The sequence below is a fragment of the Colossoma macropomum genome, unplaced genomic scaffold (assembly GCF_904425465.1).
Source record: "Colossoma macropomum unplaced genomic scaffold, Colossoma_macropomum, whole genome shotgun sequence".
Taxonomy (NCBI): Eukaryota; Metazoa; Chordata; class Actinopteri; order Characiformes; family Serrasalmidae; genus Colossoma; species Colossoma macropomum.
In genome coordinates, this window is record NW_023494786.1 from 13,416,920 (window position 1) to 13,430,963 (window position 14,044).

The window sequence follows — 14,044 nt, forward strand, 5'->3', positions numbered from 1 at the left end:
TAGAATGGAGCGGGAGTACGGTTTTCAGGGGACTTGTATTTTGAAATATATAATTATATTAGGCATTTAATGTTTTAATTAGCGAAAATAAAGCATTATTTTCTGCTGCATCGTCGTTATTACATGAGATTTCTCACTGACGGTGACACTTTTCTAACGTTACTTTAACGTGTGGAACTTGCCGTCAGATGTCATGGCCACTTTTATCTGCTCTGGAAGGTCAGCGCTGTCCGTTGGCGGATAGGTCGAAAGACAGAAAGGACCGCCTTCCAGGCGCTACGACGACACCGGTTGGTCAGCACGCTTGTCAATCAAACTATATTTAGCCAATCATATTCATTTGTCCTTTCCACTCGCGTCGGAGCGACGAGCCGCTAGCATTCAAGATGTCGGCGGTGTCGTTGTTCCCCATGTGTGTGCGGGCGAGCCGGGGCCTCCTCAGGCTCAGGAGCGGAGCGGCGCTGGAGGTGGTCAGGGCGCTGTCCACCCAGAGGTCGACGGGAGGAGACAGCAGCGCTACCGGCGGACTGGCTCAGGCCATTTTACAAGAGAGACTACAGCAGCAGCAGAGGAGTCAGGTAGGTTAAGGTTAGCTGGAGCCAGCTAATGTGGTTTGACGTTTCTCCGGGCTTATCAATTAGCCGGTTATGACATTAAGTCAAAGTTGTATTAATGAAATACTTGGAGTTCTCTGTGTGAAAGACTTTAGTCGTAAGTTACAGAGCTGTGAAGAAGATTTTCTAGCTCTTCAGTATCTTTAATGGCACTGTTCAGGTGGCATCAGTTTGAATGAAGTCATGCCATCATGTACCGGCGCGGATGCAACATTAGCTTCCCTACTAACCCAGGGTTACATACCGGGCTTTCTTGGATGTTAATACAGACTTCTTGGCAGATGTATTCTATGTTCTGTCCATTTAGTGTGTAGTATGTAATATTTCCATACGCTGCTTTATCATGTTTGCAGTTGTTGGTTCTTATAAGACTCCATCCATGTGGATACTGTAATACTAAAGTCTAGCTGTTGCTGTAATACTAAAGTCTAGCTGTTGCTTAGTTAATATATGCAGTCTATTTAAATATAAGCTGCTATTAATGAATGGGCTGTTTTATATTAGACCCATGTTTTTGAATTTAAGTTACCTGATTTATGTGAAACATTCCTGGATAATAACTTGTATTATTTTGTAGGGATTGCATTTATGTATTGGCTACTCATTAGTTGTCAAGTCTACTTGACAAGTATCCAGTAAGTCTACTTATGTCATTCCACCTATGAAGTGATGCTGTCATGGGTAACGTGTGTAATGTTAGGAGTTTGTGGTAATGGCTGGAGTTCTTGCTCAGATTGTGATTTAGTGATTCAGGATCTGGCTCATATTTGACAGAAAGGTGGATGATATTTTGTAATGGTTAATGAGTTTATCTGTCTATTCAGGGTTAAGTGTAATAACTAAATTGAACAGTATTAAACCAGCCATGGCTTTCGCACTAGTCATAAGACCATGACCTGTATTTTGAATGGAAAATAACAATAATGGAAATTACAGTTTGGGGTTTGGCGCACTTTGAGTCTGGTGTGATTATTCGTTCACAGGGCCAGCCCCCTCCTGAGGGGGAGGAGACCTCTGACCAGAAGCGAGATGACCAAAGCGAGGACAAGAAACAGAAAGAAAACACAGCGTATGCTAAGAAGGTGGTCCTTCGCCTAGCGGGGCTTATGGGACTTGGCGGCGCAGTCGGCGTGGTGTACATATTCGGTGAGTTAATCCTCTGGCACTTTTTCTGGGAGGAGGACTCAAGCATTTGACTTAATAGGCTTGACTGGGTTTAAAGGGAAGAGCATTTTCACCGAAGGCATTTGGATTATTTTAAGCGTTATCTTTGGACATGTGGAATATACCATGGATTAAATAACGTCAAGACGTGCTGCCATTGAAGGTGAAGATCTCCAAATTACATGAAGTATCACATTTATTAACTGATAAAATGATTTTGTTGTATTGTATATTGTAACAGTTTGTTTGGTTTCAATTTTGAATGTAGTTCAAGGAAACCAATTTAGCTTGAATCTGTGTATCTCCTCTATTTATTATTGTCTGTCTAGCAAGATACAAATAAACACAGCTAAAAGTGATTTTTAACATAAAGCAATAACCTTTTGTAAAACTTCATATATGATGTTCAAATCTAAGCATATGCATAAATGAATAAAATGAATATAAAGTAGTGTTAAACAGGTTTAGGCTTTTCTATGATGTTTCTCTTCACTTGAAGGTACATGCAACTTGCAACATTTAGGTGAAATATGGCTATGTTAGCCACATTTATGTGTGTGTTTTGGCAAATGTTTGATTGGTGTTTCATTGCTGGATTGAATGTGAAATAATTAGGGGTGCACCGATGTGGGAATTGTGATAACTGATATTTTTCACATACATAGCGGCTGATGCGGATACAAAAACATTTAAAATGTCCACCTGGATTAAATATAACATCTATTTCTAATGGACTACAAATGCAGTAAAATGAATGAAATGCAGACATATTTGCACAGTAGATCAGGGTCACCTAGGCATTCTGCTCTTCCTGAAGGCAAATGTGTCATCAAATATTGATGTATAATATTGATTAAATCTGTTGTCCTTGGTTAACTGAAGTTTTTGGTGCTCCTGATAAAGAACTGTAAATTAAATGGTCACTACAGTCTGACTAACATGTTTCCTTTGCCTCTGTAGGTAGCAACTCTGTGGATGAACAAGGAAATAAGGTAGGCACAATTTTACAGAACAAACAGTGAAGATGTACGTCAATATCTACAGACTGCACATGTTTACATTTGTCCCATGTCGTTCAAGTGTTTAAATTTTAGTCTATATTAGGGCTGTATGATGCATCATATTGTTATTATCACAATATGAATTTCTTCGATACATGTATCATTAGAGCGGTGATGACAGAATAGATCAGATTACGTCGTACACACAGCGCCAGAGATGTCATTACATTGCTGGCACAAACTGTTAGAATTTCGCTAATTAGCTAATTTAACAGTGAACAGCGTTATAAGCTGCTGTAAGCAGAGAATTTTTGGAAGTGTGAGCTAGAAAGAAATGATAGGGCTGTTTGTTTTTTCTCTGGCTAGGACTGACACACTGTTTCACAAAGAAATCTACAGTCAAGTCTGTCAACAGCTTAGCCTACACCACTCAACTACCGGAACGTTAAATGTTGGCTAATTACAACAAGAGCATGCGCATATCATTAGTATAGCATAGTAAATTTTTAATTTGAATACAGACTCTTGGAATTTGAATATTACTACTTACCCACCTCCCCACCCCCCATTAAGGTAGTCTAGGCTATCAAAATGTCCTAATTATTCTGTCGCCTCAAGCATCATCTTGTTCGAAATTTCCTGTCCCGCCTTAAATAGTGCAGCAGGTACGTTCTGGTGGCTCAGGCTGGGAGATAAGAAGCTGATTTCAACCTCATAGTTTTAATGCTGGCAGGATTTTTTGTTGAGGTGATTAAAGCTATCAGAAAATTCTACCTATAGGTTTTTTGCACAGAGCTACCTATAAATATATAAACAGAAGATCTCTGTTGTAGAGTACTCTGCTCAACTCTGCTTGGGTCAGCTGATTATGATTTGTGGCGTTCATATCACCGGTAATGATTTATCTGCATTGAGCTCATATTGGCCGATAATATCGGCACACCGATTTATTGGCCAAGCTCTAGTGCCTGTGTAAAACTAAATATATATTTATTTGTTTTTGAATCCTTTTTGAAAAACAAAAAGCTGTTCAGGTAATACTGACTGTTTCTTAGCCTTTCAGTGCATAAAAATGTGCTTGCACTTCTGATGTAAGTAGCTGTTAGTAGTTCATTTCTTTTTATTTTGCACGTAGTTAATGGTGCTTTTAATTTTTCAATTTTAGTATTTTGCTGTTTGCTTAAAGGAGATGTTATATTTCTGTTTACACACCCCCAAAAAAAGGATTGTACTGGCATCACATCCAGTCAGAGCTGTTTTAATAATAATTTATCGCTTTTCATGCTGTTATTGTGGTATCCAACAGCTTTATTGAACATAACGTTTTATGTCAATATCGTACAGCCTTAGTCTATACAGTGTCTATATGAGAAGGTAGAGTTTTTGTCGCAGTACTTTTTGACAGGCTTCAAGGTGTTAAGTCAGTTAGAAGCCCTCAACAGTGCTGTGGTAGGTAGTGAGTTGTAGGGCTTTTGTGGCACACTTCCTCACTTATTCTCTCCTGCAGAGGTGCCTCTCTGACACCCCCTGCCTTACTGAAACTGTAGGCTGTGTTAGATGTTACAGGTGGTGGGCTTGTCGCTGTCACCTCAGTGGACACACTTCTCAGCTCAGTGTGAATGAGTGTGTAGTGATCTCAAAGAGCACACTTCTCACACTTCTCAAGGTGAGACTCTTCAAAGGGCACACTTCACAGGGAAGTGCAGTCTGTGAGGAGACGAGTGGAGTGTGCCAGGGGTCTAGGTGTTGGATCTCATACTTGTCTCCCCCGTATGCAGTAGCCCTATGATATGCTAAATGGAGGATGCCAGGATCGTTGTGAAAGGGCTGCACATCCTGGTCTGACAGTAATTGCTCTTTCTTCCCCCGTATGTGATCCTTTGAGATGTTTAAAGTGAGAAAAGTAGAGGAATTCTCTGATGCTGACTGAATTGTGGTCAGGTTGTCTATAGATGACCTATTTCTAGCTGAGTGCTGTTTGTGGAGTTGATCTTATAGTTTTGGCATTGCTAAGCTGTCATCTCTTCAATTTACAGTCAAAAATATGGGTAGTTAATTACTACCTAACACTTTTTGGTTGGTTTTGGGTTATTAATTGGAAATATATTTATTTATTTTCCTTTAATCTATGTTATTGGTTGAGGAGCCACTTAATATTCATGATTTAGCCAGAAACTTATATCACTTATGATTTAAAAGTATTTAGACTAGTTGTTGTTGTTGTTGTTGTTGTTGTTATTAGTATTATTAGTATTATTATTTTCAGGAGTATCTGTAGCAATAATAGTAGTAGTAGTAGTAGTAGTAGTAGTAGTATAATAGTAGTGTTATTAGTGTTATTAGGATTATTATTAGGGATTCATGATGGTATCAGAATCATATCAGCAGGTATTTGCTTAAAAATACCTGAGAATTTAGATTAGGCCGATATTTCAAACCAATACTTGGTCTAGTGATGCACAGAATGTTTTGGCAATGCTGGGTTACTGTGCTAAAATATCTATCATTTGTAACACTGTATAAATAACCATTGTATTTGTCTGCTAATGCTAATCCAGGTAGATTTAGTTACAGTTTCTACGTTTTATACATGTTTATGTATCGGTAGATTTGTACGTGAGAAATGAAGCCATCGTTCAGGTCTGTGTGACTTGTTTAGTGTGTCAAGGTGTGGGCTTGGGAAAGTAGACACTTCAAAGCCAGATCCCTCTGTGGGAGATCCTGTTCAACTGTATAGGCAATATAAGGGGCAACTAAGTGCAGCCTCTCTGGAGACTTGTATAGAGTTTAATAGTCCCTGTGGTGCTGGATCACACACCTCGTTCTCTAGATCTGAAGGACTGAGAGTGGGAGACCTTGAGATCAGGCAGGACCTTCCTGTTCCTGTATTGTAAACATTTACTGCTGCATGTACAGTTGTCTCCTAAAGTACAGCCAAGGGCACTCATGCTAAAATTAGCATATAGTTTGAAGGCTCATGGAAAAGGCTTTTATGTATGTATGTATGTATGTATGTATGTATGTATGTGTGTATGTATTTATTTATTCATTCATTTATTCTCCTTCTACTGATGATTCACTTATTGATTATCTGTTGGGATTTCTCTAATTATCCATTTTAGACTTCATATCATCATATCGTCATCTGAGATGTTTTGCCCTCAGTACACAAAGCTGATAGAGAAGGTGTTGTTTTTCATGTTGTGGTCAGTATCTTTTTTTTATACAAATATGAAGATTCTGGGTGTATTCCTTTAATCAAAATGACCACGTCTGTATCTGTCAATACAGATATCTTGTCATTATTTTTAAGCATAGACATAGAGTTAACCTGAAGCATAAATCTGAATAATAAGTTTACAGGTTTAGTAAATCCATTTTGTACTCCTTGCAGTTCAAATTCAACTAAAGGTCAAAAATATTCTTTATGTAGCCATTGGCATTAGCCTAGAGATCACTTGACATAGTCTGGTTATAACACAGTTCACAGTAAGTTCCGTTCATTGTTCTCATTGTTTTTTTCGATGTCTGTTCATTTTTCAGTGGAATGCTAAAAGTTTGAGTTGCCATTCTTGTTTCCATGACTTTATTAGTTGGTGTGGATTTTATCATCACGTTAAATTACAGAATTTAACTTTTGTCGCTGTGTAGTCGGTCATTACTAACGAAGTTAGTGAGTTTAATAAAACAGTAATTTGAAAGTAAACTAGTGTTAACTAAAGACTTAGTACAGACTTCACACACAATCGCAATGCTTAATCCCAGACTTGTGCCTAAATGATCCCAGGCCAGAACTAGAACTGTGTAGCACAAAACATCTTAATATCAAGCCAAGTCTGTGGTAATCTTTGTCTCCTGATGCTAATGTGGAGCCACCGTTCTGCACTTTTAGGGTGGCCTGAATTTCAAAGGGCACACTTTCACAGCTCCCGAGGTGAGAGTCTGCTTTGGCTAATAATGTCCTCTTCAAAGTGCGCACTTCACCATGTTTCTGTGACATGTGGCGTGTGCCAAGTATAAGGTGTGGGCTCGGGAAGACCACCTCGTCTTAGCTTTCCGCGCTGGCGTTCAGGGACACACTTCTCATTCTTCTGAGACTTCTTAGGTGGCCCATGTGAAGTGTGCCAGACCTTTTGCTGTACCTGTAATCTGTCCCCCTCTGTGCTAATAAGGTTCCAGGTGTAAAAGAGAAGACTGAACACACTCTTCTTTTTCCCAGGATCACTGATATTGACCCTTATTCTTAACTATTGGAATCTGTTTTTTACGGGTTTTCCCGTTAATTGGGGAGGTTCCTTTAATTTATTAGTCCATTAGAGAAACCACACATATGAAACCACACTTCATGAGGTAAACAAATAAACCTCAGTATTCAGCCGTAGAATTACAAAAATGACACCTGTAAACAACCTGTGTAATGAGCCGGGGGCACTTAATAGACCACAATACTGATATCAGTTGGTGTTTGGTCAGTGTGCTTGTTTAATGTAGAGTGTTTTTGGTGTGTTCTTGGGAAGGCTGGTGTCTTACTGCCACTGATGCTTGTTTGAATCAGGAAGAAGGGTCCTTTTGTTAGTCACACATACTGAAGCTTACTTGTTAAGGCACACTTCTCAGGTAACGTGTAAGGAGTGTGCCAGGCCTGTAGGTGCTAATAAACTTGATCTAATTCTGTAGATGAGAGGCACAATACTAATTGGAGGTGTCATGCTAAGATTCCCTGGGACCCCACTTGCATTTAATGCTGCTTGAAAGATCAATGAAATTGTCAGTAAAACAAATCTGATTCTGTTTTAGAAGATTGTAATATAACGCTTGTTTTACACAGCTGTGTAAATTTAAAAAAATAGGACTGTAAAGGAAGCTGGACAAAAATATTTATGTACAGCTTCCTTGTGTCCTGCTAATTAGTTGAAAGCTGTGAAATTAGCCAAAACACATATTATAATCTTTTTGTACACTTTTTTGCAATCCAATTTGTTTTATATTACTGGAAAAAGTGATTCCAACTTTTTAATGCTACAGATTATGTACTTCTGTTTCAGAGTTGTCTCCAATCCATGATGTCCATGGACAAGGAAAAATGTTTTAAAAATTGCAAGTTCTAAATAATTTTCTTGTTAATGACACATCCTTCACCCTTTTCCCGCATGGTCTCTGTTATGCTGGAGGTGAAGCGTCTGTCCAGAATTGATGCTATCAGGGAGTGGAGGTGTGAAGGGCACACTTCTCAGCCTGCTGCTTTCTTGATGTGGCCTGCTTAACTACTGTTGGGTGTGAAGTGTCTGTAAAAGACTTGCTTCTCGTCTGTAATGACCCGTCATCCACCTTTTGAACTAACTCGCAGGCAGTTGTGAGCTGACGGGAGACGTATGCGGAGTGTGCCAGGCTGCAGGGTGCTACACTGCACACCTCCAGCCTTTAATTGGAAGGCAGTGGCTGAGGTGATGCCGTGGGAGCAGGAACTGGATCCTGTTCTCAAGCTTCTTGTTTTCTGTGGTTAAGAACTCAGACCTCAAACCCTACATCATTCCAGTAGGAGTGCATGATATGGTTACACAAACACGCCCAATTCTAAAAAAAACTTGTAAAAATCCAGCAGTAAGGGGCAAGGCCGAACACCACAACCGAGTGCCTGTGATCCTCGACCCCTCAGACGGCACTGCATTAAAAACTGGAATGTTTCTGGAATGGTTATCACCATGTGGGCTTGGGAACACTTTGACCTGTTGTCAATAAAGACTGTTTGTCGCTGCTTCCACAAATGTAAGATAGACTGCACAGTGGACGTCAGCAACATCCAGAACCTGTGTGAAGCAGCGACCGAGTCTTTCTAGACTTCATAGCTGTCTCGTATTGTAGTTTGTAGTGATGCTTTTATTGGCTGTTTAAATTCATGGTACTACCTGATGGTGCTGTTTCTGCTGTAAAGCATCATCTGCACAATATGTGCTGTTGACTCTTTAAACATGTTTTGTTATGTTGGTTGGCAAATTTCTTCCCCTTCATGGCAAGTGGACATTTGTATTGAAAAATATTTACCGGTTATCCAAAGTTTTCTCCCCTCTTCCTACTGTAGGCTTCTCTCGCCCTTCTTCCCTCAGAACCATCCAACCAACTCTGTTTTTCTCTGTACCTTTAAACCAGAAAGCTCTGGCTTGTCAAAACCATCTAGGCTATCTTGGTCAATCCTTTCAATACTTCCAGGTATTGTTGGCAGGGATTTGTTGTTTGCTTCCACTGCTCATTTTCTTTAAGGCAAAGCATCGTACCCTGTCCAGCTTTATGAGAATGGCTGCATTATTCATTCAGCAGTTCTTAAATGCTCAGGCATTCTTCAACCTAATCTCTGTCTGCTGCATCTATGACATATGATCCATTACCACAGACAATAATTGTAACAATTTCAACAGAAATAGTTGGGTAAGTCCTGAGGCAACTGCCCACTGGCTTCTGTTACAATTGTTTTGAATCAGGGTGCTTTCTGTTCTTTCCAGAGCAACAGGGAAATAAATAAAATTTAGTTTGTGGTAATTGACCAAACAAAAGAGAAGACAGAGAGAGGAAAAAAGCTGAACTTCCTTCAAAATCTCACAGAGTCTGTCTGTTCAGCAGCCTGTTGAAATGTCACACTCACCTGACACATTTCCCGTATTAGCAGACTTCATCATTGACCCTCATAGTTCTAATTTCATTGACTGAAGCTGACTGGAAACCCCTGAAACTTGCTAGAGCAATTGAATCCATACCTTCTTCAGAGGCAAGTTGTGTTATGCTTCACTCTGTAGTAATGATGAGCACATCGTACACATAATTGCCTTCAGAAGTCATTTGTTCTGTTGTTGAGCTTGACGTCCAAGACAAAATCACATTGCTGTCCACTCTGTTCTGACTTGGCCTCCATCGCAGTGGATTGAAGGCTTGCTGAACCCACAGAACTTTTAATTAAAATCCTCTTAAAGGGTGAGATGATTGTCAGTATTGTATTCTTGCCAGCATGCTAGCTTCACATGTTGACTCTTGGAAGTCAACAATTTTTCATTTTGCTTGAGAAGTTGAATGTAACTGTGTAATTACAACCATTAATTACACAGTGATTACAGAATTAATTAAATTTGCATTTTATTTGCATTTTCTGTCATAACTTTCAGGTTTTTTTTTTTTCAATGTCAAGAAATGACAACCATAGATTGGTTTTCTCTCTGCAGAGTTTAGATCATAAAATTTCTCCAAAGAAGAACAAAAGTGATTGAAATTTTAGAATGTGCACATCCAACTTAATTTCCCTGTGTGTTTCATTGAGCTATGAATTAAAAATAAATCAGCTTCTCTGGTGATATCTTTAACTTCTAAAGAAAGTTAGTAGTGATATCCTAAAATCACCACTGGGTGGCATGTGTGATCTAGTAGCCTGGAGAAGCAGGTTATTTGTTTTGCCACCAGGTGGCAGATACAGGGAAAGAAAGACTTTGCATGCCATTTGCCAGCTGTAATGTTTCATTTCTGTCTACATGTTGTCTTCTACTCTAAATGCAGGCAGAGGGCACAGAGCACTAGATGAGTCAGGCGATTGCAGTAGTAGAATAGACCTTGGTTAAGTGCATTTAAAAGGGGGCTGTTTTTTCCTAAAACCTGCGTGTTGGCTCCACTTATAAAACAGTTTTGCTCACTGCGATGGTCTTAATTAAGCAGAGAACATCTTAAGTAAGGTAGTGTTGATTCATTTTCACTAGGGCCATCATAATTACTCAGTTAAAGTTGATAAATAAATATATATATATATATATATATATATATATATATATATATATATATATATATATATATATATATGAAACCACATTGGGGGGGAAAAAAGTTTGTTTAAAACCTGGACAGGAACAATACTTTAGGATAAAAAATTCTTCTGCAGTATTTCTAGGTCAATAAAAAATTTTAAGATAATTTGTGATCATGTTAAGGTCTTTATACAAAAGGTTTATTTTTATTTTTTTTAATGCCTCTAAATGACATTGTGTTCAATGAAGTCTATTTCTGTGCTTTGACTGTCCTTTTAAAGCCCTGTTTTAATGATTAATTATCTGTGGATTACACGATGACTAATCTAATCTGCATTAACACTAGTCAGAGTTCGTAGTCATTGTGTGGCCATGTGTGATAGCACCACAGCATGTTTGTTTTTCCAAGGTCACTAGCATGTGAAATTATACTGCACGTTATGCTGTAAGATGACTTGTATTAATCTCTATACCTGCAGGCTTATGAATCAGCTGTTATGAGAGTGAGGAGTGTGGGCCCACATTCTGCCTTTGCAGTTTAAGGGTTTTAAAAAGCAGGTCAGGAGTGACTAAGATTGTTTGAGTTCATTCAGCTTGAGTGATGAAATGTGTTTCACTACACCTCACTAAAGAGATGTGAACTTGTTCTCCATCAGGGGGTGCTACTGCTTTCATGAAGCCTCATGTGACTGTACAGAGAGATTTGGTTCTTTTTCCAGCACACTATGTGTCCTGAGAGGTCCCACAAGCCAGCATGTGGCAGTTCTCCCCTGGTGAGGAGGGGTGGACCCCCACGAGGGCCCTCCTGGCAGATGCAGCTGAATATTCATCAGCTTGGTTGTGTGTCTCCCAACTGATTGATGGGCTGGTATGGTGCTCAGCTAATGGTTGAAGAATACAAGCAGAGGAGGAGCTTTAGACGTTAATTAATCTTTTGGTCTCCATTAAGATTTCTGTATGGATAATGTGGAGCCGGACTCTGACCGGCATCAGGTGCAGTTTTGATTTTAGCCCAATTACTTGGCCGAGCCTCATTCTGCACTAGAAACATCTTAAGACTTTTATTTTCTCTGTTCTTTGTTTTTGTAGCTGCCAGTAAATGGCAGATTGCCCGTTTTTGATTATAACCTTTGCTCTTCATTTGCATGATCATCGCTTTTTATTTTTTTTCTCATATTTCTGTGTTTGGATAGACTTTTTCTGCTGTAGGTAGAAAGTGAATATATGCATGATCCAGCATGTCTTATGCATAGGAACAAAACAACCTCCAACAAACACTGGTTTCCTTGTAAATTGTTGATATCACCATTCAGTTTCAGATCAGGTTGGCTCACATCCGACCTTTTCAGTGCCTTTTCAGAATTTATGGTTACTTTCACAGCCTTTTTTCTCTTCAGTGTTTCACTGAGCGTCCAACTGGGAAGTCTGAGTTAAAGATCAGTTTACCTTGTATGAGAAATGTAAATGTAAATATTTGCACCACCTTCACTTGTGTTAGTTTGAAAGGTGTCTTCATTCAGTGTTTCGCTTTTACAGTGCCCTTCAAAATTATTTATATTCATGATGTAGATGGTTGTTTTTTGTTTTTTTTGTTTTTTTTTTGCTGTTTCTTAGTATTTATGTTGATCTTACAAAATATGAGAGCAATCTCATGTCCCGCAAAGTAAAATCTGGATTAAAAAGAAGAAAAATTCCAGACAGAAACTCTCCAGGTCAAGGTATAAATTTCACTACATACAGACGGACATTGCTAATGCCAATAATTATCACTCGTTTTGAGCAAAATATTTTCCTAATGTGGATTTTATTTAAATTCAGTAATCACAGATTATCTTAATTATCTTAGATTTAAAGATGATAAACAAGCATTCAGGATCTTCTTTACCAAAAGTGCCTGTAATTCTGTAAGGTTTTTGCTTACTCAATACAAAAAAATCTAACATGATAGCAAAAGTTTATAGCTGTGCAAGTAGCATGAAGCGTTCTTGATTTGTTTTGCCCCCCCCCCATTGTTAACTAACAAATTAACAAAGAGAGCTTGTGCATTGTCTGAATTATTTCTATGTGGCTTACTGAAGACTGGCGTCAAAATCCATTCTGCCCACTAAATTGCTGGAAACGTAAGTGCAAAATTTGCTTAGTTTCTATTTAAGAACTGCATCGATGCACAATTTTAACATGTGATCTGAAAATCCAATGCTTTCAGTTTCTTTTAATACTTTATGCAGTCCCTGTAATTTGGCACAGAGAACCATATTGTTGCCATTCTTATGTACAAAAAGACTTTATTTAAACCCTGAAACACCTGTGCAGTATTAGCAGCAATGTGAGTCTCCAGCATGAGGCCCTCTGGCTGCAAGCCCTCAGTGATGAAGTGAGCTGTTACTATCAAGTGTTAATCTATTTGTGAAAGATTATATAATTGAATAGTGACACTGAGTGATGGAGTCTTGTTAACCTGCATTAATACTGTTGTTCCGGTCGTGTCGTGTCGTGTCGTGTCGTGTCGTGTCGTATTGTATTGTATGGTAAATCATTGCGCATTAGTTTTTCTCATATGTAAGGTGTAACTTGGCTGTAGCATTTTTAGCATTTTCCTGAATCCAAACTCCCTCTGTAATACACTGTCCAGAGTGTCCCGATGCCTCTTCTAATAAGTAAATTCAGTTGCACACATTGCAGTTACAGGCATTCACTTGTGTGTGTGCACACACACAGCGCTTGTCAAAACTCTACAGGAGTGTTGACTAGAGGGGTATAAAGGTCCACAGCATTCAGCTGTGAAGCAGTGGAGTTCTTTGGAGTGATGGAGCTCCATCCAGTACCGTTGGGATGAGTTGGAGTCGCATTTGAGACCTAGAACTAATCATCCAACGTCAATACCTGACCGCACTAATGCTCTTGTGGCTGAATCCAATCAAGTCCTCACAACAACGTTCCAACATCTAGTGTAAAGTCTTCTCTGAACAGTATAGGCTGTTACTGCAGCAAAGAATGAATCAACTTCCTATTCCTAAGAAACAAGCATTTACAGGCCTTGTATCTAGTGCTGCAAAGTAAGCAGTGCTGTTAGTAAAGACATCCCTTGTGTTTTGCAGAGCAGGCTTTTGAACCAGTGTTATGTCGAATAAGTGGAGATTGTCAAGACCTGAAGTTATGACTTTATTAGAAAGTCATACTTCACCATCTTCTTTTGAACAAAGTCATTATACTTTTGCAAGTAATCTCAATCTATGTTGGATACAGAATCTTTAAAATGGGCATGTGTTGTTCTACAACCTTCCCACCTTTTGTTTGTACTGGGTGTGGAACTGACAATAAAATGCTGCTTGCACAGTTTACATCCACTTTCTTATGCTTATCTTTTGCGAATCTCAGAGTGTAACCCCACAGGATGTTCTCTTGTTTTTTCCTGCAGTGTTGCATAGATGCTAGATATAGTAGCCAATACATTGCATGATGCATGCACCTACACATAACGCTCAGA

At 39.0% G+C, this 14,044-nt stretch overlaps 1 protein-coding gene across 1 annotated transcript in view; it reads left to right on the forward strand.

Moving 5' to 3' along the window:
- Nucleotides 1-386: 386 nt before the first annotated feature.
- The window catches only part of timm50 (translocase of inner mitochondrial membrane 50 homolog (S. cerevisiae)), a 29,238-nt gene continuing 15,580 nt past the window's right edge, over nt 387-14,044 (forward strand). The window contains exons 1-3 of the mRNA XM_036561176.1: nt 387-578; nt 1,598-1,760; nt 2,739-2,770. Of these exons, the coding sequence (XP_036417069.1) occupies nt 387-578; nt 1,598-1,760; nt 2,739-2,770 (387 nt within the window). The remainder of the gene's footprint in view (nt 579-1,597; nt 1,761-2,738; nt 2,771-14,044) is intronic.